This window comes from Ornithodoros turicata, chromosome 1, assembly GCF_037126465.1.
Source record: "Ornithodoros turicata isolate Travis chromosome 1, ASM3712646v1, whole genome shotgun sequence".
Lineage (NCBI taxonomy): Eukaryota > Metazoa > Arthropoda > Arachnida > Ixodida > Argasidae > Ornithodoros > Ornithodoros turicata.
In genome coordinates, this window is record NC_088201.1 from 210,277,955 (window position 1) to 210,303,635 (window position 25,681).

The following is a 25,681-nucleotide window of genomic DNA, read 5'->3' on the forward strand; positions in this document are numbered from 1 at the left end:
ACAACATCAAAGGAGTCAAATCGGTGGTCCGCATTCCTTTCATCCAATGTATTTCATACGCTATTTGGAGGGCACTGTGCCCATCAGGCATTTTGACTGTGCATATCAAGTTAAGTGCATAGAATCTGATACAACCTACATTGGCGAGATAGACAAAAGACGTGGGACAAGACTAAAAGAGCCAGGGCTACTAATGCTTAGCTTAACTAAACAGGACCGAATCAGTCTACCACTGCTGTCCTAAAGGACATATATTTTGATGGTGCAGTAACCTTTGCTCATGACTAGCGATGGGACCCTAGAAAGTTCTTAGAATCCTGCTTTATCAGGCGTGATGCTTCAGCCTGTAATACATACCGTGGCCCCCTATCGGATGTGTAAGATTCCCTCTTAGATAGGCTGATGTGCTCATCTTTGGCCTCTGTTGTACTGATGATGCCACCCGGATAGGCGACAAAACGTTTACGCTCTGTTTTTATTCGTTGTGTTGAGCGGTGTTTGCAGTTACTGCAAACAGGACGCTACATTATGAGGTTGTCACCCGGCTTCTGGAATATATTTTCAAATAAAGTTGTTGTTTTACAAAGCTCAATACATTGCAGAAATCATTCTTGTTGCCTATTGTTTTGGGGGTGCCATTCTTGCAGTCACATGAAGCACTGAAGGGCCAATTTAAAAAGTAAAGGCAGTCTGATTTATGTTCTTGCCGACATGGCACAGCGTATGTACGAGGTAGCTCCATTTCAGAAGCCTGAGAACACTCAAAGCAATTAGTGTGCTAGCATCAGCTATGGTGCACAGCATTACATATTTGCTTTTGCTAGGGCAACTAAGAAGGGTGGATAGAAAGGCAGTTACGACCTGTTTCCACAAAAGACACTCAGATTCATTAGCAATTTCCTCCAAGAGAGCCAAGGCTTTTTCTAGGTTACTAGAACATGGGTACCTGGTTAAAAATAACAAGAATTCATCTACCAGAAGTCAGTGTTTCACACACCCTGCTTTCCATCAACACTATTAAAAGGTGTGACCCCAAACCTGCACAAAATTCCTGGAGAGTCTTTACTGGACACTGTTGCTGTCCCTCTCACCAGGTGCTCTCTATGAACCCGATTCACAGTTCTGGATGCACTGCCTGAGCTAACTTCAGCATGCTTTCCCAACACGAATGGTAACTGCTATGAGGAGTGTTGTACTTACTGAAAGCAACATGAAATGCTGTACCTTGCCAGGTAACGTTGATATCCTTCTTAAGACCGTAGAGAGATGTTCCTTGCTCCCTTTCTTCCAAATCTTACTATCAGACGCAAGCCCACTTGCCACCAAGCCAATGAGATGTGCCTCACAGTCAGTGCAATCAAGGGAATCTATCACTGAGGCTCAGAAAAGCTGTTTTCCATCGGGATCTGATCCAGCACTGAGCCATGAGTAGCCCCGTGAAAGTACCAGGGTTTCTTCGAATTTTAGATGTGCCAGCATTTGTTTTCCTCCCCTCCTTCTTTTTATGTAGTAACTGATTACTTTAGCCTTGTACTGCTTTGGAGATTGAAGATGTGGAGATGATATAAGAGGTGGAACTAGGCTTTATGCAAAATGAGGCAAAGTGTGACTATGTACAAATCTTCTGAGAATGTCTATGTATCATTCACACAAAGAGAGGATACGTGTTACATCTTTTTCCGGTTTTGATATTTATTTATTTATGGATATATCTCAAAGGCCATTGCAGGCATTACATGAGGGGGGACATCAACATGGGTCACTTAACAAATACGGAAGTTACAAGGAACATACATATTTGGAAGACAAGACTATTTTTTGTTCGTTCATCAGTCTTGCTCAAGAAATTGTTCACTGTAGCAATGGTACACAATGTCACGAAAGGAGTGCTCATCTATCATTCCGCAAGACTCATTAAAAAGGACTAGTGTTGTGTTTCAACACAACATGTTGAACTCATGAACCATGCATCATCCTGAGAGCTATAGATCATCCTAAATACAGATGCTGAATTATTTTAAATGTGATAGACGAGCTGTGCGAAGAGGTACCCCCAGGTAGGATCTTGGGTACTTGAAGCCTGTGGCATTTTCTGTGGGAAAGGCTTGCCAGACCCTCTTCACTGCACAGGCTGGGATGACCATGATCTTGTTTTTTCCAAGCTTGTGCCATACTCACCTTGCAAACTGGCGATACGCAGTGTATCTGCATCGTCTACACAGATGTACATAAAATATAGTTTAGGCAAATAGGTAACCGGTTACAGTACAGTGTGTGTGCATTGTCATTTCTACATGTACCTGAGAGTAACTGCAGTTTACCTGCCCACACCTTGTACATTACTACACATGCTGTGTTCTTTTAGAACCCAAAATTGTTTTACTTTTCACTGAATCGACAATCAAGAACATTCAATATCGCTAAAAACCTACGCTAAAACCTTATGCACAGGGCAATACATAAAAAACGTGACTCAGGACACAGCACACTGACAATTACAAAATTGCCTATATTGGTTTTCTCCAGTTCAGAGTCGTGTACTGTATAGCCTTTTTATGTGCTGCGCACTGTACTGGAGTTTTTAACGACTCTATTGCAGGACCAAACCAGTTTTGGGCGCCCAAATTTTAACATCGTTCGACAAGGACACATGTGACTTACTTGTGAATACAGTCGCTCATAGGTTCGCGTGCCCACGGAGTTCAATATGCGACCTTCAGGACAGTCATATTGAAGAATAGAAGCTGGAAATCTTTGTGGGTTGTAATGCACTCATACTGCAGTCATTCGGCAGTGTTTTCGAGCTCCTTGCAGCACAAGCATTCGATCTCCTTCGGCATTATGACACACCAGCCACACCGGCACCATGAACAGCAAGTGCGCATTAGATATCAGAACACGAAATTTCTGCGAACGTTTACATGTTCGATCACAGTGTGCGTTAAAAAGCTCATCGCTTACCTGAAGACAGGCGACTCATGCTGTTTGCTTCATCTGTAACTGATGTTCGTAGAGCTCTAACTTCGTCTCGCATTCGCGGCATCGGCGACGTTTCGAAAGCCTACCGAGCTGTTCAGCACGCAGAATTTTCTTCTCGATGTTTCGATCGCAGAAAGGTCAGAAAGAAGTTCCGGGCTCGAAGTCTCCGCATTTCTGCCTTCGACGTCCATATTGAAGATCGCTTTCCGGACGGATGCCGGCGCTCTCACAGACTCACTAACAACAGAACTTCCGGTCCGGGCGCCCAATGAAACGTGGCCCTCGTGACTTCGTCACGCACACGGAAATTGGCGGATGTCCACTGCAAAGAGGCTAGATTTCGGCCCCGATTGCGCGAGTTGAGGGGGAAAAGCGAAGCCGGTTTTCAGCTCCCTGTTTGGCAAACTTTGGCTCCGCGCACAGCCAAAATATTTCGCGTGTGGCTTGGAGGCATATTATACCTTCGTAATAGATGCAAACGAAATATTTGTCGAACTTCTGGTCAGAGTCCCTTTAAGAGTGTGCTCTCTATATTTTGGGGCAGCCTTGAAGAGTGACTGATAACTAAAAACAAATGCTCAAGAACACGCTTTGACGAGTGATGAATGGCGTCAGATACCCTCCCTGCATAGGTGCTGGAAATGAAGGATACAGCTCCGAGGTTGTTGACACAAACCAGATACTTTAACGTGGTTGTCCGCTTATTGTTGCTCCACACAACTTCCTCAGCATCGAGATTGTGTGGCCTAAAAAGGAATGGAACTAAAAGATGTTCCGATGCTCGAATGGTATGAGCGATGTCTAAGAGCGATATAGTCAAGGCGGATTCTCACCGTGACGCTCTATCCTCAGTGCAGTCAATAATGCACGTAACCTTGGGAAAAAAAATTTTTTTCTCTTTACTCGTCAGCCAGCTTCGAGCAACTGTTGGGGGTAGGGAAGGTCACAAGATGGCGGCACCGAGATACAAGTAGCCATGGAGGAAGGAAACACAAGGAGCGGCTCTTCGCTCCAGACTAGCGTAGCCACCCTCTAGCGATCGCTCGAGTCAAGATCGCCATTGCTTCCTGTGCACCACGTGATCCCCTCTAAAGTTCCGGTTTTGCAAGACTTTGTTTCTCGCGCTGCTCTGCGTATGATTTTGCTTTTTCAAAGTAATTTATTGTGAAAATGTGGGCACCATCGTAGAAACGGCGTATGGTGATGTGTTCTTGTCCCGGCAGCGGTTCTCGTTGAACTGAAAGCAGCTCTGCCACGGGAATGCGTTTTGTTCGTAAGTACACTGTCAGTTGTTTTAGTCGCCCGTGTGTGTTAAAGTCGTCTTGAATTGTCCATTTGGGACCTCAAACTGTACCGCAGCTCTGTTTCATATCTTCTGTCGTTGTACAGATCTGATTAATGGTATTTTGAGTACGGCATTTTTTACCACTTGATCGAGGAACGTACATACGTGGGAAGTAACCGTTGCCACACATGATGTTTCCGGTCCCGCGTACTCCTTTCGCGTTCTGCACACTGTGACTGGTCTTCTAATAGAACAGTAAACATTGGAACACACAGAAATAAAGTGCAAGCACGCGTTCAACGCAATACTAACATCTGAACTGTGACACAATTACGGCTCGCGTCGTCTGCTCCGCTGGCGCCATGCTGTCTGAAGGGTCACTTGAGTGGTCACGTGGTAGACAGGAGCATCCCAGAATGGAATGCGCAGCCGGCTACGCTAGTCCCAATGGAAAACTGTCGGAGGGGCAGCTCCTTGTGTTTCCTTCCTCCATGCTAGTAGCTTTATCGACATATTGGAGATGGCACTGACTGTGTTCCGGTGAATGTCAAAGCGATACGCCAGATCTTGGTACGAAACTGCCAGTCTCAGCTTCATCAGAACAATTAGGAGCTGTGAAGAGTACGGAAGTCCAGGTTGTGTTTGGTGCAAGCATGACACAATTTATTTATTTACTCTCAGGGCTTAGAGCCATGAAGAGGGGAAGGGCATAGGTTACAGTGTAAAGTTGCTATGACATAAAGATTCATTAACAGTGCAGTTGTAAGTGAGAAAACTACAAGCCTACAAACAACATGTATTAGTGATTTGGTATTATCAACATGTTAATATATATAGATGTAACAAGAGACCAGTGATGGCCACTAACTACTTCTACAGTAGTTCTACTATGACTACTAACTACTTCGCGATGTTTAATGCAGTTAAAATACATTGCAGTAGTTAAAGAAGTAGTTTTAACTACCACCCCTGAAAAGTAGTTGAACTACTAGTTAAACTAGTAGTTCAACTACTTTTCAGGGGTGGTAGTTAAAACTACTTCTTTAACTACTGCAATGTATTTTAACTACATTTCTAACTACTTAACGTTGTCCATCATCACCAATCCCATTCTGTAATGTTCTTGGACACCTAAATATGAATCACAAGCAGCGATAAAAGTGAAGATTTAGTACACATGCACGGCACAATTGCTCTGCACCTCCGTTCTCATCAAACAAGTAGCTCAAGGTAAAAGTCGGAAGCACAATCGTGCTGTAAAGCCTGCGGCAAAAATCGGAAGTAGTTGGCGCCTGCAGTAACCTAACTACTGTTAACTACTTGAAATAGTAGTTTAATTAGTAGTTGCACACTACATTTATGCAAGTAGTTGATAACTACTTTTTAACTACAATAAGGTAGTTAACTACATGTAGTTAACTACTGGCCATCACTGCAAGAGACCAAGAGAGTATAGACCATGACATTAATTAACCACGACGTGAATGATTATTGCGAGTGAAGGCGATCATACAAGGCCGTTTTGAAGTTAGAGCTCTCTGAAATTTAGGTTATGGAACCGGGGAGGCCGTTCCATTCTTGGGAAGTCTTCGGCAAGAAGGAGTCAAAACATGATTTGGAACGACAAAATGGAACTTGCACCTTCTGCCAATGGTCAAGTCGAGACGAGATGTAAGATGGGCGCGATAATAAAGAAGAATGCAGTACTTGATTATTGTAGTAAATTTTATGAAACAAGGAGAGGCGTGCTGCCTTACGGCGCAGTGATAAAGGCGGTAAGTTAAGGGCCGGTTTCATAGATGTTACGATTGGTGTAAGATTACAATTACCTAAAATGAAGCGAGCGGCGCGGTTCCAAATACTTTCAAGATTCTGCATAAGTGACTGATGTCCCGGGTCCCAGATAGAAGCTGCGTACTCGAGCTTTGGTATTCCAAGTGTTCGGTATAGCGCGAGTTTGAGATGAACTGGCGAAAGACCAAAGTTACGCCTGATGTAACCTATAGGGTGCGTGTAGCGTTGTAAGAGATGTACTCGGTGTGTGGGCGCCAGGAAAGGTTAGAGGATATGTAGACGCCATGATACTTATATTTATACACTGGAACTATACCGGAACAATTCGCGACTCCAGCGAAGCCGTAGCCACCTACCGGTGGAAGTGGCAACCCTCGAGTCCAGGTTCGGCGTGCGCCACCTATAGTTCGCTGGAGTGGCGAATAGCAGTTAACAATCCAAAGAATGCTGCGCTCGAAATGCCTCCAATTGGAATCATATGGAAACAAAAGTGTTCTCATCCTTCAGAAGAAGAAAAAAGTAAAAGAAAGAATGCAAAGGATACTTCTCTGGCATCCATGTAATGGTGAGACCCCCACCAGTATAAAATGTGATCTTCGTCTCAGGCATCACGTTTACATTCTGCTGCATTGCCAACTTCTCGGAGAGCTTTTTGTTGGAGGAGCTTAATTGTTGTACACGTTCAGTGAGCCGTAGGCCCCGACTACGCGGGGGGGGGGGGGCATGCTCCCTTCGGGAACTGACACTCAAGATGAAAGATTCGAGGGATATCCTAAGAATCGCGTGTTTCGTGCGAGCGATGATGAAAACCCTGTGAAAATTTGCCTCACAACGTCACAACACTGAATTCCCGACGCCCCTGCCCGACCTCAGTGTATGAGAAAGAAAAGGGGGCGTTGTGCCCACTCCGCCAGATTCGTGTGTAGAACAGTGCAGGATGTGCATAGCGTTCCACATGGCAAATTCTGTGCTTCAGCATCTGAAGTGTTTCTTTCTGGAAACGGAATCTCTGTTGCACCTGCGATGTTATCATAACAGCAGCGTGTGTGCGAGCGTAGTGGCATTCTGACCATGTTCAGTGTCCTCACCCATTTGGTCATTTTGGGAAGGATTGCTCTATGGCGTCGACCTGTCTCGGGGTACGGGGCCTCAGGCGTGGCGTCTGCGCGCTTCTGGCAGGCACGAGACGGTCGCCTGTAGCTGTGGTGCAACAGTTGTGAAAGTAACCCTATGTGCGTTAGGACGCACGTACTGTGAGGGTGGGGTGATGATGAGAAACGGGGTGATGATGAGAATGATGAAGGGATGAGGGTGAATAAGGCTGGAGTCCCTGTGGCTACATAATGATAACTGGTTTATTGACGAACGGGAGAGTGCGCGTCCGCACGCGAGGCAAGGCAGGAGAACACTCTGGCCAGCAGCGGGGGAGAGGGCGAGGCTTGGCACCGGGGCGCCGCCAATGGTAAGCGGGGGGGGGGGACGGTACTACGCTCACATCACAGAAAGCAACTTACCTCTCCATTCTTCTGTCACATTTGTCACTCGGCTGCTGGCTATGCCGTAAACCGCTTGGAACATAATCTGTGCTCGATGGGTCGTCACTACTCGAGCCTACAACGCCCCATGTTTTATACCGTCTGTCATATTGCACGCCCTTTCCCTCAATTCTTATATTGTGAAAATGCAAATTACCGCCGACGAAATGTTCACTGCAGGCACCGCTGTCCAATGATGGCCATCCAGAGCCTCCAATTCGGCTTCCTTTCCCAGGAACATCTTAAAACCCTGTGCAACTAAATGCACAGCAGCCACCCATTGGAAATGCTTATTTTTCACCCCAAAAAGGCTGAACGCGAAGTAATAACAGCACGTGCGAATGCGGTTGGCTGGAGAAATTTGCCCCGGAAGTTGCAGACACTGATCTCTATGTATAAAGCACAGGGGTGGCATACAATGCGTTGCTCCGTAGACGAAAGCGTGCTGGGCGAACGCAATGCATCCTGGACAGGTCCTGGTCGCACGTCACAGGAAACGTCAAGGCACACGTGACCTTAAAGATGGCGGCGCCCGTGATCGGCGGCTAAACCGTTTGTAAACAATGCGTTTGTTGTTTCTATGCGACGTTTTGGATGTCTTTCGATCACAGTAATTATTTTCATCCGATAATCTCGCAGTAAAACGCGCAGTTTTGCACATAAGGCCTCGTACTGTTCACGACTTCCAAAGATGTGATGACGACCGCGCGTTAAGACTCACTGGCCGATGCGATGTACTTAAAAACTAAGGAAAAATGGGCTACCATGTTGCGGAAGAAGCACCGCATAGTTTACGCTGGCAAAATACGCTCATTTCTTCGCGTTATGACGACGGTAATATGTCGGTAAGCGGCAAAACGACATGTAAACAAAGTCACATGACCTCAAAATGACGTTTTCTCTTACTTGCGACCAGGACAAGATGGCAGTTTTGCCAAAAGCACCCGCTTGAGGGTAGTTACAACAATGGCGGGTTTATGTCACCCCTGTCGGTATAAAGGCTGGATCGCGCATGGGAGAGGGCATGGAGGAAGGAAACACAGGAGCGGCCGTTTCGAACAGATTTCCGTGGGACCCCTCTGGCGGTCGCTCCTGTCAAAACCGCCATTGCTTCCTGTCCACCACGTGATCCTCTCTAAAGTTTCGAATTAGCAACGCTTTGTTGCTCGCGCTCCTTTCTCTGCTTTTATGCTTTTCCAAAGTCATTTACTCTTAAAATGTGAGCACCAGTGCGGGAACGTTTTGTTAACCTGTTCTTACCGCGGTTGGGGCTGCCGTTCAACAGAAATCAGCTCTGTCATGGGGATAACACTTCATTCGTAAGTACGTACTGGATCGGTTGTTTCGTACTGCTGTCTGTGTGAGTCATCTTGAATCGTTCCTTTACAAACGGGCGCTGTGCTACAGTCGCAGATTCATTTGATTTCCTCCATTGTTGTACAAGTTTGAGTACTGGCATGCTTTGCCACTTCAGCAACAAACACACAAAACGTGGCCACATCGTCACACAAAGGTCACTGCCACGAATGATGTTTCTGGTCCTACGTGCTTGTCCTGCCGACCGTGACCGGTCTTGTAGTAGAAGGGTAAACCGAGAGTAAACTTCCGAACACACACAAATAAAACTGGACGGGTTGCGTTCATCACAATGCAGATATCTGAACTGCAAGACAATCACGACTCCCGTCGTCTGCTTTAGGAGCTGGCCTGAGCATGCTCTTGGGGGTCACGTGAGCGGTCACATGGTAGACAGGAGCATCCCAGAATGCAGTGCGAAGCTGGCACGCCCGTCCCAATGGCAAAAAGTTGGAAGGGCCGCTCCTGTGTTTCCTTCCTCCATGGGAGAGGGGCTCTTGGGGGAGAGGCGTGCATTCGGGCCGCCATGTTGGTGGGCCCCAAATCGCTGTGTGTGCCCATAGAAAACAATGTGAGGCAACAGAGATTGTGAGTATTTATTGCGCTGCAGGCGTTGATCGTTGTTTGTCATCACACAATTTTGTAAGGTACCAGTATACTGATGTCTCCTAACAGTGTTTCACAGGTGTCCTGCCGTTCGATTCTTAATTACATTATGTTTTGCATTCCGAAACTAGACCGTACGTCACTGCAGTGCAGCGCTGGGGATTGTACTACAGTATGTTTCCCAGCCAATATTTCAATAAGGAACGATGTGAGGTTAACAACAACCATGTATATAATCTCCCGTGCTGCGTTCTGGAAAAAAATTGTTCCACAAAGAACCCCGGAAAATTATTTACTCGCATGGCAGGAAGAGATCGTTCTGTAGAATCACAGCCGTTGTTTTAGCCGTGTATGCGTTTAGTATGATTTATATTAAGCATCGCCGCAGAAAGTCTTTTAGTGAACGACAGCGGTGCCTTGCCTCGCAAATATGAACACACCGAAGCAGCCCAAATAATTACTTCACGCAATTAGATCACGCTCGTTAGGACAGTTAATCAGGTAGTGATGTAAGCTTAATCAAGTTACTTAAGTGGTAGCACCTCCTTGAGACACAGGACTTATCTATTTTTGAAGTACAGCCCTTCTATGTTTGTTTGTTTCTTCCTTCATTTGTTCTGATTATTTGCAGGCGCGGTTGTGCCAAATTGAATGTTATTCTCGTGTACTCACATGCTTTTGCTGAATAGAACTGCAGCGTGAGCAAAGCTGCGTAGGGACAGGGGCCTGCTATCCTGTGCTGACTTTGTCATGCTTGTTATGTGGAGCACGTTCCAAAAAATGTAGCTGCACATCTGAAACGCCAATCAGTGTCGTCGTTATCTAAAAGGGAGCGTCGTAGCACCGTTGTGAGACTGCCTCAGGTGCATTCTGTCGTCGCTAAAGACACGGGGACCTGACACCATAGGAATCATAAGGATGATTTCTCCATATGATTACTATGCCTGACACTCTTACGTTCAACGTTCGACTTCGTTTACACAATTAATGCACGTTGAAAAGACAACATATGAAAAGGGGAGTGCCACTGGATCAGCGAAGACAGCAGAAAGAGATTACATAATGCGAATTGGAATGACTTACGGGCTCGGCGCCCCCGGGGAAGGGGTGGTACCTCACAGCACAAGCTCGCCGAGAATTATTTGGGGCTCTGACTTTCTTTTTAATGTAATGGCCTGCTTCCTGGAGATGTGGATTACAGTTTTGAAGCCAGTGCAAAGAAGCTTCCCAGGCCGCAGGATCGTGGTGAATATTGTTCTTCACTGTACACCGGCAATACCCACTATTGTTGTTATGTCAGCATTTCTTCATTTGTAACAGGGTGTTTGGCGTTGGCTGGTGGATTTGCGAATCGTGCTGCACTGTGTCTCGAGCTTTCTTTCCCGAATTGTGCTTGTGCTTTGGGCACAAGTCATGCACATGTCATGCACGCTTCCAAGGTGTCAGACAAGACATTCTGCTATATCTGCAGTATCTTTCCACAAGTGAGTGTCATTGTTCACTAACACTCCCTAACAAATTTGTTGGTGACATAGAAATAATCAAATCATTATTTCTATTCGTAGGCGAGGGGAATTGTTGAGGTGCCACTTTTGAGACAGTGGCTTCAAAGCTTATCTGAGCAGTCTTTTCACCCTTCTCAGACTCAAATGGTATGTTCCAAACATTTCGAGCCCTCATGCTTTTACTTTAGCCACAACAAGAAATGGCTGAAGCCAGGTGCTATCCCCAATATTTTCTCCTGGAAACAGGACAGCAGCACGGTAGTATATTCGTTACATTTTGTGATGCAGAGTATTCAATACACACTTTCGGGCTATCGGCAGCGTTTGCAACTGGTCGGGGGTTCATGATGTTTGTTCTACTCTTGTCCATGAAATATGTAGGAATGACACTTGAACAAGATATGGTACACTACAATTTATTTCACATGGAAAAAGTGGTATGGCCTTTGAATAACAAAAGAGATAATAGCAATCTTGGAGGAAGAATGAGGTAGTGTACACACACAATGCCTGTCAAGAAAATAATTACTTACATTTGTTTTCTTACTTACATAATTACATCTTGTCACCTCTGCAGGAGTAGGCAGTAATAATCAAGATTTGTATTATAAGTAAACCCTTGTTAACTTGAACTCGCTTATCTCGAAATATCGGTTATCTCGTATATTTTTTGCGTCCCGATCCATGTCCCATATTTGGGCCCTTTGAAGTCGAAGCTTTTTTTTTTGCCCGAGTACGGATACCTCGAAATACCATCACCGGCAGGTCAGCGTACCTACGGCTGATAACAAGCATTCTTCAGTCCCCAAGGCTAGGTCAACGTCAAAGCCTTTCAGTCCTAGTGAGTCACGCGCCGCTAGCTGTGGCAGGCAGACAGCACTCCCCTTTCCACCCAACGTCACTCCTCCTCCTCTGCATTCTTCCGAGCATCTCAGTTTCGTTTCGTTCTTTGCGCCATGATGGCTGAACAATGCACATGGAAGTCCCTGACTCTGAAGCAGAAGGTGGCACTTATCAAAGGCCTGGTAGCAAGTTCATCGAGCCATAAGCATGAACTGTTTCATTCATGCGGGTTTCTGGTCTTCCACCGCCGTACCGCGGAGCCAGCAGACTAGTTCAGTGGCTGTGATGAATTATACAACGACGTGATACGCCTCGCATGTTTTGGGGAGAGTGACTTAGAGGACTTGAACATCGAGGACTATGCGCTTTACGACGGCGATGTTCCAGTAGCGGTGAACTGAGTGATACAGAAATCGTCGAGGGTGCCCGCGCTAGTGACGTGCCGGGAGGAGCGTCTCATGCGTTGCATTCAAGTGCTTGAAGATGCTTTCTTGTTCACAGACGCGAATGCCAAGCAGATTGCTATTACGGAGTTATTCAGTCTCAGATGATGTTAAAAAATAAATGGCTTCGGAATTGTTTACGAGCCCTATTACTGTAGGAACACTTTTTTTTTTACGTTTCATAACATAGCGCATTGTGGTAACATCGTGGCAACGTAATTTTCGCTGTTCGCTTAACTCGAAACCCCGCTTATCTCGAAATTTTTTCCAGTTTTTACAACTTCGAGTTATCGGGGGTTTACTGTAGTACAAGTAAGTAACAGTTCCAGAAAAGTACTAATGTCAGAGATATGCAATAGCTATGACTGAGGTGTAACTAACGTGTAAGTTCAAAATCAATACCTCATTTCGAGCGTTATACAGTGAATGCTCTTTCAGTCAAACGTCACATTAGCTGAAACTTATGGTCAACTCAAACACACCATGGTGGACAGGGATATTCACTCTGCAGTCCACTAGTCTAATTACTGCTCTCTGACACCTGACACTCTGACGCCTTCTTTCTTGTGTATGCGTACATGACCTCTGCATTTGCACTGTTTGTTTCACAGGTGCCTCGTGACTGTGACGTCACAGGTTTAAGCTTGGGCTGAACTATCCTCATGCTCTGTCGGCAGCTGGCAGGGCAGACGTCGCACTTGTATGGCTGTCGCCGGCGTGTGTCCTCCTGTAACGTTGCAGGTCCGTGCTCTGGATGTACTCTGCGTGACAGGGATCACACTTGTACGGCTTCCCACCTCTGCGTTTCTGCTTGTGATCCCATAGGCACCCGCTCTTGTTGAACCTCGCATGGCACACATCACACTTGTATGGCTTCTCACCGTGTGTATCCGCTTGTGATCCTGTAGATGCCCACTCCAGCTGAACTCCGCAGTGTAGACATCACACTTTATGGGTTCTCACCGGTGTGTGTCTTTTTATGACGCCGCAGGTCACTGCTCTGGGAGTACTCTGCAGGACACAGATCGCACTTGTATGGCTTCTCACCCGTGTGTGTTCTCTTATGACGATGCAGGACACCGCTCTGGGTGTACTCTCCAGGACACACATCGCACTTGTATGGCTTCTCACCGGTGTGTGTCCTCTTATGACACTTCAGGTCACTGCGCTGAATGCACACTGCAGGACAGAGGTCACACTTGTATAGCTTTTTGCCCGTGTGTGTCTGCTTGTGATCCCGTAGATAACCACTCCAGACGAACTCCGCAGGGCAGACATCACACTTGTATGGCTTCTGACCGGTGTGTGTCCACTTATGACAGTGCAGGTCACTGCTCTGCTTGAACTCCGCAGGGCAGAAATCACACTTGTATAGCTTCTCTCCTGCATGTGTCCGCTTGTGTAACTGCTGCTGCCCAGGTAGCTGTACGTGAACTAGGTCCATAGTGTGTAGTTCAGTGTTGTTGAATCGCGGTACAACTGTTCCTGTGCTGATACCTAGCTGTACATTTGAAAAAGTGCAACTTGAAGATGCTTGAACACAAGTGCCTCTGTGATGCTCCTTCACATGGAGCATACCACAGGTTTCTCTTGCTCCTGAAATTTCAGAAATCTCACAATAGGTCATACCAGCGCACGCACAGCTGTGGTTCACGATTTTTGAAAAACTACATGGTGCAACGTTCGTTATGCCCCAAACTCCCCAAATAGTCCCCCTCATTGTGCACAATTCACGTTGTAAGTTTAAAGTGTCCCCATTCTCTGACGTTTGGTGAGACCTGAAGTGTTGGCTTTCAGATAGAATTCGCAGATAAGCTGCTAATATGCTGGTATGCTAGTAGCTGATATATGCTAGTCGATTTCCAACTGAAGGAGTGATAAAATGATCACAGAGAAGTTATTTCATTATGATCAAAGCTCGCTCTAGGGAATGGTTTCTAGGAGGCTGTCAACCTGATTTGCTAACCGTTGTATAATACACAATATATTCAATATATTTTTAGGGTGAGCGTGTCCAGTTCAAACACAGCTCTTGCTAATAAATGTCACACTGACCTAGCTCATTTCTTAGCCCATCCTTTAGTTCCATCTCCACATAATTCGATACCAACTTCTGCATTGCCGTCAAGGTCCAATTAGCGGGAGTGTACTGTGTCATCAAAGCTCCTCCTCCTCGTCGTGTTCCGGAGTCAGTTCAAAATTAACCACATCTTCCCATTAGTGCATCAAAAATGCTGTGTTGGGACCACAAGAAAAAAATATAATTGTGCATCAGATACAGTGAAACCCGAAAAGAAGTTTCGGAGCAATTACACAACGCATACACGTCTGTCTAAAATGCAGTGTACATTGCATAATTTGAGAAGTTACCCGACAGAAAGAACTCATTAAGAGTTAAGTTACCGTGTGAAAAATGTAACTAAGTTGATAATGAAGTTCTTCAGCATGAAATGTAACTCTCAGCCAGCTATGGAGTTACTTAAAAAAAGAACGAGTTACTTCCAAGTTACTTTGGGCACAAAATAGCGTGCGTGATAAGTTGAGTTCAACCTTGAGTTGCCTGCGGAGGAGTGCAACACGCTTACGCTTAGATTGTTTTCGTTTACGTTCAACAATCTGAACACTTTGCATCTTATTCCCTGTGGGGACACAACAGTTTGGCTTCATTTCAATGGCAGCGGTTCTTCCTTCCCGAACAGAATACTGTCACTGATTGAAGATCACGCTTTATTGCATAAAATGCCGCAAAAGAACTGGAGGGAAAGGAAGAAAATATGTGGACGTGAGTGAAAAGCGAATTAAAAGTAACTTGGAACTTCGCTTAAGTTACTTTGGTAAATCTACCTGAAAAAGAAACGAGTTCCTCTGAAAGTTACCGTAGCGCAAAAGTACCGAGTTAAGTTACAAGTTTCCAAAAAACAAAGGAACTTAGTTACGGCCACAAGTTACCTGCAACGAGTTACCTTGAACTCTGCTGTGTTGCAGAGGGATCTTTACTGGTAGAAACGGAATATGACGTAGGAACTTTACGAATGCTGCTATTTCTTTACGTGAAGGAATCTTGACCACGCGCAATCGTTCCCCTGTATGAACCTTTCCAGTAGAGTACACTCTCAAAAAAGGGTGTAGTTTAACTCCTTTTTCTTGCCACATATGTAGCTGCCTTTTGGAGAGTACAATAACACTCAAAAAACGAGTCTCCTCACTCCCTTTAGGGAGTGGGGTTACGCCCTAACCCCCTACTGGAGAGCAATACTACTCTCCGGCAGGGAGTAATGTTACTCCCTTGAGGAGACTCCTTTGTTCAGAGTTATTGTACTCTCCAAAAGGAAGTTACATATGTGGCAAGAAAAAGGAGTTAAACTACACCATTTTTTTTTTAAGAGTGAAGTGCTAGAAGACGTAGAGTGTGTCACGTAGAGTATCTGTCTGATAGGGCTGAACATTGTGGGGGGCATGTCAAAGGTGGCACGGGAAAACACACAGTGCACCACTCTGTACTCGATTCATTTGGTTGCATCTACTGTTACTTGTCTTCTCACTTGGAAACATCATTGCATGCAGTTGTTTATGTAGCCAAAGCCTACAAAAGTTGCAGTGATATGAAATTGGATAGCGAATCTCCGTGCCCATTTTTCCTGGGTTGGGAATCTTCTGTAGGTGAGAGGAGGTGCTGTAATGCACGCCCAACACAAAGCTGAAAAGCATTTCCGTTGCATGTCACTTTTTGTCCACATCGTGCCATTCAACTTGGTGTTGACCAAATCCCCTCGACCATTTTGTATTTACCTTCTGATGCTGAGTGACGACTGTGTCCCATCTGGTCCTGTCCAGCCAAGACTGGAACATTGTAAGGCTCTGTTTTCACTTCTATGATTGGATCTTCATTGAAAGAGTCCTCTTGAGGTTCTTCTTTAAGGTTACACTTCCAGGCTGTTTCTCCTGAAGCAAAACAGAATAGCAGAGAAAGTACGCCACACTGCAGGGCTTCAAGGTCATACGACGGTCACCTTCGCACCCTTTACAGACCTACCCTAAGCACCACGCATTTGTGACTTGTATCGGCGTATCTACCGCCACAGCAGCCTTTCAAACTGAAGGTCATGGCTGATTTTTTTTTTTTTTTCAACTGAACACCCTGACCAAAACGGAAGCGAATTTAATGTCTGCTGCTACATTCTGGTACGGATACCCCATAAAGCAGATCATGTAATGGGTATTAGTGAGGCTGCCGTACTTTTCTGCCTCTGAGCTCGTCGTCTCTGCAACCTGCTACTCGCGGCAACGTTGCTGCAGCGTCGCCGCTCAACCATCGATTGGCACTTGCTGTTCGTTGCACTTTGTCACGGCACTTGTACTCGATTGTCCCTGATTTTGGCTGTTTTTTGGTAAATTCCCAGACAAGCGCGACTTTTCCGTGATGATGACAATGATGACTTTTCCAGTTGCGTCAAATTCCTTGGCAACCCTGACCCGGCACTGACAAAGCAACATTATCTCCGTGTCTCTCATCTTAATATTTTATTAAATTTCGAGGTATCCGCTCATGCTCCGAGAGCTTTATCGGGCTTCAATGAATACGAGGGCCCGAATAAGTGCACTAACTTGGAACCACAAGAGTTGTAGCAGCCAACGAGATTTTTTTTTTTTTCTTCCGAAGTTGAAGGTGAACAACGAGCCAACAGCGGATTTCTTTCTCGGCAAGAAAGGTGCTGTTGCGATAACACTGTGACCGACTCGTCCAGTCATTTTTGTGGATGGTTCTCCTTATCGTGATGACGCTACTGTTGTTCTGTCGCATATTTAGCAGAGGTGTGCGAATATTCGATTTCTCGAATTCGAATCGAATATCAAACGCTCAAACTATTCGATCCACGAATCGAATATCCAACATTCGAATCTTCGAATATTCGACTATTCCACGAATATGAACGACACAACCCGAAAGTGGGCTTTACCTGATTGCTTCCGTGCACGAGGTGAAGCCTGCTTTACGAAACTGCCCTTGCTGCAGGACCAACACAGGCGGGACGATGTTTAGTTTGAGAAAACATAATCCAAAGTTAGTTTTGTAGACATGGTCTGTGGAAGGGGTGGTGCCCCTCCCACGTACAGTTTAGCGGTGCCGACGAGGGACTTTGATTTGATGTCTGTGAGGTTGCCTTTAAAAACTTGGAACTCTCGAACAATGACTACAGCCCACGAACAAGGAGGGTGTCTTAAAGATGTCCTTTACGTCTAAAATCTCAGTAGTGCAACTTCCTAGGGCAAGTGCAAAGAAACTAAAGGGTGTTCATGGCAAAGCTGAGGCAGGATGCCAATTCGTTTGTTTCACAAATGGCCTCTGGTTGTCTGAAACAATTACAGCCTCATCCGTGTAACATGCTACTGCCTGACATTAAATTTTGAAATGAAGGTAACCACTCCAGTAAGTGTAGGCTCACCTGGAAAGCAGGAAGCACTCTCATGTAAAATTAAAGAGTAGGGGCTTTAAACAGAAGAATTTCATGTTTCTCTTGTGACAGTTAATGCCAGAAAAATTGCACTAAAGCCATGGGCTACAAAATGGAAACTTTTAGTGCGAAAGTCACATATTGTAAATTTAGCACGAATTTGCGATATTTGATTCGGTATTCGGAATTTTTTCCCCCATTCGATTCGATTCGACTTGAAATATTCAGATTCGTACACCCCTAATATTTAGGCTTTCTATTGGCTTCTCAGGTCACTGGCATCTCACTGGCATGCTCACTCCTGTGTAATCCTTAGCACATCTTCAAACGTTTGAATTCGTCGAAGCTGTACCAGTGCATACCTACTATGCTGGCTCACATATGCGATTAAATAGTAAGGACAGTAATATGCGCACATGTGGAATTATGAAATGGGGTTTGCAGGCCATGAGCCTGAGTGACAGTCAATTTTCGGAGTGTCGAGAGAAATTCGAAGGAGTGACGAAATGATCACTGACAAGTTTATTTCATACGATCAAGGATCGGTGCCCACGAGGCTGTCAATTTCTTGTACTACCCGTTGTTGCCACAGCATTTTTCAGATGCGCATTTCCGGTGCATACACTTATTGCTAATAAAAGTGACATCTTTTAGCCCAATCTTTAATTCGGTCTTCAGATAATTTGATGTAAACTTTTGCGTAGCTCTCCACATGTCCGGATTTTACCTTGATGTCTCGAGGCACAATCAGTGAGAATTTATTATCACAGCCATTATCAAAGCCACTCCTCCTCGTGGTATCGTTTTCTGGAGTCAGTTAAAAGTTTACCACACCTTCCCACTTTTGTGTTAAGAGCACGATGTTGGGACAGCAAGAACAAAAAGGAAATTGTTCATCAGATACAGTGCAATCCAGGAATCCGAAAGGAAGTTTCAGAATGATTATGCAACGCATAGGTGTCTGTCTCAAATGCAGTGTTGCATAGGGCTCTCCATGAACAGAAACAAAAACAAAAGAAAAAGAAAAGAAGGAATTTAATTAAAGCTGATATTTCTTTCCATAAACAAACCCTGTCCACACACAATCGTTTGCTCATACAGTGCTGGACAAATGTTTACAGAACATGCTTTGGCGCGTTCCTTCCTCTGAGCAGAGCGTCAAACCGAACCTGAACCAAAACCAGAATTGACCAGAATTTTTAGCTGGAACTGACCCGTAATCATTAGCACCATCTCGGGGCTGAACCGGAACTGAACCGATATAAAAAAAATTTGGCTACCAGTTCGGGATACCGGTTCAGTTCGGGTTCCTGTGTGCTGAGGGGTTGATGTGAGGATTCTAGCGGTCCGCGTGCCTAGATCGGCGGTGCGTTGCTCGCGGAAGGAATGAAAGCTGGTCGAAAAACAGAAATAAATGCATAATAAAAACGTAACTAAGAGATCTCGTATCATTTTCAGTGGCCACCTAAAATTTTTTAGCATATCGTAAAGTCGAACCGGTTCCAAGCTGGTTTACGGCCTCCGAACCGGTTCGTTGAACCGATATATGCGAACTACGGAGCTGAACCTCTCTGGCCGAAACCGAAGCAAACCGAAAAACGTTTCGGCTCGATATCCTGCCTCAGAGTGATGCACGAGCAGTGAATGGGACCGCACGGACCTACAGAGTAGTACCTAGGTAACCCAGTCACCTGTTTGCAAGTCCGTTACGCCACCAATCACTGCTAGCATAGCACTCTGAGGAAGGAATGCACTGGAGCGTGTTCTGTAAACTTTTGCCAGAACTCTACGCTCGCAATGCAATGACGCTAGGAGCCGTTGATATATACACATGATCAGCAATGATACATGACGAACAGCAAACCCAAAAATAATTTCTATTGTGGCCCTCTCTTGTTCCATATCGTGCCATTCAATTTGGTGTTGACCATTTTGTATTTACCTTCTGATGCTGAGTGGCAGCTGAATCCCATTTGTTCCTGCTCTGCCAATATCGCAACACTGTAAGGCTCTGTTCTGACTTCTATGCTTGGATCTTCATTTGAAGAGTCCTCTCGAGGTTCTTCTTTAACGGGACACATCCCATCCGTCGATCCTGAAGTGAGACAGAAAGGAGAGAAGTAAGCAACATTGCAAAGTTTCGAGTCATGCGACAGCCAGCTCCGTACTCTTTCTGAACCCTAGTTCAAGATCCACATTTTGCAACTAGGGTTGCCACTTTTGGCCATCAAAGGTAGTGGCTGAGTGAGTGAGTGAGTGAGTTAGTAGGGGAGAGGGAAATGGAGAGGTTTGGAGAAGGTGAGGTTAAACCCTTCGGGGGCAACATCACATACACACACTGAGCAGTGCACACGTAAGCTCACCTGCAACCCCCGTTGCGACTCTACGTGGTCGAATGTGCACAGGAGCGAGGCTGCGTAAAGTGGAAAAATCCAATCAGTCAATCGAATCAGTAAAAAAAAAAAAGATCAAGTCCTGGACCCCAGCAATTTTGAGGTAAAATCCGCATGAAATTCCAAATGCTGCAAAATACCGGCAAAACAGCGCCACCTAGTGGCCACTGCAGCTGCGTCCGCCACGTTGCAGGTGATGGAGCGCATCAAACACATACGCAATTTATGTTCTCCGCTTGATACACATGTCTGTTTTTTTCTTGCTCTCCATCTGCGCGGAAATGTTCCTCCCGGCTGGATGTGTTCTCCTGAAAGCTTTCAGGAGAAAGCATGGTGTCGTTTGGCCCGTCACCGCGAAATCTGAGAAGACGTTACGACTTCCACATTGAGCACTATGCAGTCTCGTCTTAAACTCAAGCTCTCCAATTTTGTGTTCGAGTTTATACTCACAGGGATCAGATTTTGGACAGGAGCATTTTTTGGGGGCGCTTTACACTGGAAACAGCCAGAGCCGTATATTAAAAGGGAGTCTGGCCATTGGCACAAAAACAGGCTCGATCTGTCAATCACAGTTTCGCTCCTCTGATTGGGTTGCTTTTTACCAAAAATCCACTAGTTCTGCAGATTGCGAGAGGTATCCATTTCAATCCCATCCAATCCACTTGCCACCCAAAATGGCGCTGCCCATGCTGGATACGGGGACAAATAGTGAGGATAGGTTGATTGATAGCGCCCCATATTACAAGACTCTATTGGTCAGAAAGCTGAAAAAGTGGGTGGAGCTTCAGGTATAGGCATGACCCATTAATGGCCAGACTCCTATTTTATTTTACAGCTTTGGAAACAGCGAGTTAATTCATTCATGAACACCACTATTTCTGGACAAGGTACCTATTTCATCGAGGCATCGCCCTAAGAATGCAATAAAAAGCCCAATGACCCCTACGTGTCGCTGATCTGTTTTCATCAGGTGCAACTGTTCGTGACAGCGTGCGTGCCCCTCGTTCCGCAGTGGCGTAGTGGCTTTGCGGAAGCTCATCCGCAACTGTGCTGAACCCCGAGCAACCGGAGGTACTGGCGATTTTGTGATGTCGTACCAACCCACCCACGTCTTATCGCTGATCCATTAAACGGAACTCACGAGAGCAACAACCAAGTTCTCGAGCAAACAGATTTCAGGGGTGCGAGTTTTGTTGTGTGTCCCCAAAAACTGTATGGACACCATTAATAATAACCGCTGAGTGTCTGCTGGGTGGACGTCTCGAAGGGGGCTTGGCGTACAAACTGCAAATGTTTTTTTTTGGGGGGGGGGGGGGGAAGGGGGGAGGCTTAGGCCCCCAAACAGTTGGCACTTATGGCACGTTAAGTGGCACGGTGCACAGCTGTGTTGAGGTTGTAGCATATCGTCAGCATCGACAATGAGGAAGATAGCGCAGTGCGTGTGACCTATAGCAACCTAGGCGATCCCGTCGAATAAACCAGTTGTTGTTGTCACTCGAGCTGTTCACTTCATCCCTCTCGGGCCCCTACATATTTGGTGACCCGGAACACCCGCCGATGTTTGGCACGAGCCAGCCTTCTGATCAGCCTTCAGCTACCCTTCCACCTCATGGTATGGCCAGCTCTTCCTCTGTGCCCCCCGTGGCACACGTCGCCGTCCGGCTTCCCCCTTTCTGGACCTTCAACCCGAAGATCTGGTTTTTGCAAGCCGAAGCACAATTTCACCTGGCAGGTATTACCACTCAGGCGAAGCAGTACCGACACATTGTCGCTGTTCTGCCTCCAGGCGACATGATAGCGCAGTGCGTGTGACCTATAGCAACCTAGGCGATCCCGTCGAATAAACCAGTCGTTGTTGTCACTGGAGATGTTCACTTCATCCCTCTCGGGCTCCTACAAGGTCTACATCAATGAAATTTTGGCACTGCACCGGAATTTAACCGGACTGTGTCCCTCACGCTAACGATGAGGATTCGTTGGCAGTCGACGGAAGTCGTGTGCTGACAACGCATCAAGCCAATCGCGGTTTCGTACTTCGCTGGGCCGTATCGTAATCGGTCCCGTATGAGTTTCGGTTTTGATCAGCAGACGTGGAGCAACAGATCCGCCGATGAGCGTAAGAACGCCGAGAGCTCCGCGTGTCACTTGGTAGCTGTTGCGCTGTTCACGTTGCTGTGTATTCACACGAGCGTCATCCTTACGGAACGTTCTAGTGGAAGAAAGTGAGAGCACTGCTCACAGAGACCAAGTTCCGTCCCGTGTTATGTTGCGGAATATTTTGTGGCTGTGTCGCAGGATATTCCCCACGGTTAGCAGTGTACGTGAAGACACGACGTTGAGCGCTCGCGCTCAGAAAGCTACGACATTTTTCGCGTCTTCCGCTTCTCTGGGGAATGTCGCCCGTGTGAATACACGGTTAGTCACTGCTGTTTCAACGTGCGAGTTGCAGTGCGCAGCCCACTTCAGCATTGTAATAAGCCGCTGTGACATTTGAAAAAAAAAGAAAAAACGCGGATGTTAAAAAAAAGCTCGATTCGCCTTAAGTATTCTTCCCCGAATCGGTTTGGTACCGCTTCGGGGTTAAGGGCTGTCTCTCTCTCTCAATTTCAATCACACATCAGTTTGTACCATGCATCATGTGCACTATTTACCAGCAATCCACACCCGTGTGCATCAAAAGCACTCGATTTCACTCCGGCTTATGGAACCCAATTACGGAAAAATAGAACCCAATTTCTTCCTCCCGAATCCTCTCTAGGCATTTAACCCGAAAAATTCAGACCTCTATCTGTGGAACATTCACCACCCAAGTGTATAATTTATACGAGGATTTTACTATCAGCATCACCTCCTGATGGAGGCTCTATGTAGTGCTGTTGCTGTATCTGGGCCTCTTCTGGTAGACATGCATCGTCAGGTGGTTCCGATTTTATTCTCAGGAGCTGGCCACGGAACTCTGGGGAGAGCTGCATTTCTTCAGGTTGTGAATCCGACGGACTGGAACGTGATGACTCAAAGGCACGAGGATTTCTTGCCTCTTCCTTCATGAGGAGTAAACTGTGTGCTGTCCTTGTCCCATGTAAGAGAAGAGAGAGAAAGAAAGAGACAAGTGAGTTCAGAAGTGACAAAATACAGCATCAGAGAACTTGAATGGGCTGAACAGTGTATGCCGACGAAAGTGCCGACTCACTGTTGGAGGATCAGCTGTGCCTGCATGGGTTCTCAGTTAAGAAAGAAGAGATGCTAGTGAGAGGTTCTCAACGATATCCTGCACAGACTTTTTTTTTTTTTCCTTCTGCAGAAGGAAATATGATACTTATTATCCGAGTACTTCCTCGTTTCAACACAAGATATGTGGAAGATGTAAAAGGTGCAAAAATACTCCAAAAGCCGGAAGTCGACATAACTGGACAAAAACTGAATTCAGTTTCTCTCATTCAGTTCTCTCTCTCTCTCTACATCTCTCATTCAGTTTAGCACTGATGATGTCCATCGCATGACGGACGAAACGTCTGAGTAAAACTTGTTATTTTGTAACGTTAAGTCGGAGTTCTCTACTTTTTTGTCCAGTGGTGTAAAAGGTGAAGAGCGAGGGGGACGCTCACCCCTCTCCTAGGTACTCTTCCCCACCAAGAAGTAATGAGCAATTTCTGTAATGGGTGACATCTCGGTAGCCAATGGTAAATTCTATTTCAATGATTATCAAACTTAACCAACTTCCACTACACAGGCCACTTAGACCCATGCTTGATTTACTTTATCTATTTGCAGCATATTGTGATGCATCACTCTGTGATCCAATTGAAAAATCCTAGGAAAAATTGGAAAAAAGTAGGAAATCCTCCTCGCTAACGTAACGATTTGCCAATTCTACTATGTCCGAGATTTTTCTGCATACACAGGGGATGAACGGATGTGCTCTTCCCTCGATGGTGTGACTGCAATCAGTTCGACTGGTTCTCATTGGTCGAGCAATGTCATTGGCATAACTAGGCAGACAATTTTATTGCCCTTGTTCGGCATTCCGTTGGTAGGCGTCACCATTTCAAAGTTGGCTTCACCTGACACTTCTGAGTATTGCAGTCAAGCCCACTTCAAACAATGCTTATTGTTGCTGTTGCACTTACAACCGCTGTTGCGGTTGTAAATTTAGCGGAACTTTTCGATTCATTTATTCGCGTTGCGGGGAAGCCAACTCTAACCTGACATCGTAGACTTTGTTTAGTGATAAATTACGTTAGGTGGTGCAGTGGCACGTACCTTGCCTCGCCATCGTAACTTCATTATGGAAGCGTCTTTGGGGGCAAGGCAAGCTGCCATGGCCCGATGAATCTAATCTAACTTCACTAAACTAACCAACTTGGTTTATCAACTTGGTTATAGTTTAATGATAAGTTAGATTAATGGGGCAATGACAGCTCTTGCCCCTCAAAATCACTTTCAATAATGAGATGAAGGCCCCTTGCAGAATGGCAACGCCAACGAAAATACACTGGTTTCGTATAAAAAAAATGGCAACGCGCGGCGTTCCTTGAAGTGGGCTTGTCCGCCATAGACGGAAGTGTTAGGTGAAGCCAACTTTTAAATGGTGACGCCTACCAAAGGAATGTCACTTGTTCTGCTGATAAGCTGGAAGATGTTCTTCACGATCTCGATAGTTTTGCAATAAACTGTAAAAGAACCCTGTGTTATGCATGGTTTTGTTAATAAGACAATGAGGGATGAGGTAAGAGTCAGGCGAACCTGACTCTGACTCCTGAGAGAAAAATGTGGAGGCTCGATTAATGCAACTTGCCCATCGGGCATCGACTAGCCTAAAGCAATGTTCTGTCATGTTTGACAAACAGCTATTTCGGTTTTGAGAGCTATATCAGTCGTGGTATTTTTAAACTTCATTAGAAAGGTCAAGTACGCGAACCTCAGCGAATCTGGTTGAAATTCGCAAGTTGGTCGGACTTCTGGAAACCAGTGGATTTCGACTGCGCACCTAAGGGCCGCCGAAAGTTCGCCGTCATGCACACATCTTTCACACATGCCGTGGTGCACACTGTCAATGTATTGCTTTTCGTTTGCTCGCTTTTTACAGAAAATCTGTCCATGCAATTATCACTTCAAGACACTCAGACTTGATCGTATTTCTGAAAATGCGCAAAAAGTTGGAACCCTACTTTTGTGACACAACATTTCATTATATCCAAGGGGGAGTTCTGCAGACTAAAGCCACGTTGCTAGATAGAACTCACCGTTTTCTGAGTGCGTTGTTCGTTTTTCTGTGGGCGTGGGGTCTAATGTCTTGCTTCTTGAGGTTCTTCTCCAATTATTTATATTAATATTAATAATAATTGGGGTGTTTTACACGTAATGCCAGTCAGAGGCTTCTTCTAAGTGACACTTGAGGTTACTTTGCCATTACTAGAAGCGTGCTAAAAACTTTAAAGTTTGTGTCGAACATGTTTACTTACCGTCATACCGTCATGCATGGAGGCCGC

General features: G+C 45.7%; 1 protein-coding gene across 5 annotated transcripts; it reads right to left on the minus strand.

The window, feature by feature from the left end:
• Positions 1-11,460: 11,460 nt before the first annotated feature.
• LOC135379021 (zinc finger protein 431-like) lies at positions 11,461-25,681 on the minus strand. 5 transcript variants are annotated; one of them, XM_064612272.1, is made up of 5 exons: positions 25,655-25,681; positions 23,029-23,256; positions 19,742-19,894; positions 16,136-16,288; positions 11,461-13,942 (listed from the first exon to the last, which is right to left on the minus strand). In XM_064612272.1, exons 2-5 carry the CDS (start codon positions 23,237-23,239, stop codon positions 13,296-13,298), a joined length of 1,164 nt encoding a protein of 387 aa, XP_064468342.1. In that variant the 5' UTR covers positions 23,240-23,256; positions 25,655-25,681; the 3' UTR covers positions 11,461-13,295. The 5 variants fall into 5 exon arrangements, with proteins under 5 accessions (XP_064468342.1, XP_064468341.1, XP_064468339.1 ...); XM_064612271.1 differs by having other exon boundaries at positions 23,029-23,261; XM_064612269.1 differs by having other exon boundaries at positions 25,436-25,675.

Coding starts and splice junctions, on each gene's coding strand:
- LOC135379021 (XM_064612272.1), bottom strand. CDS start 23,239: ATGAAGGAAGAGGCAAGAAATCCTCGTGCCTTTGAGTCATCACGTTCC. Junction 19,895..23,028: donor ATCAGGAGGTGATGCTGATA/GTAAAATCCTCG, acceptor GTCTCACTTCAG/GATCGACGGATGGGATGTGT. Junction 13,943..16,135: donor TCGTCACTCAGCATCAGAAG/GTAAATACAAAA, acceptor CTGAAATTTCAG/GAGCAAGAGAAACCTGTGGT.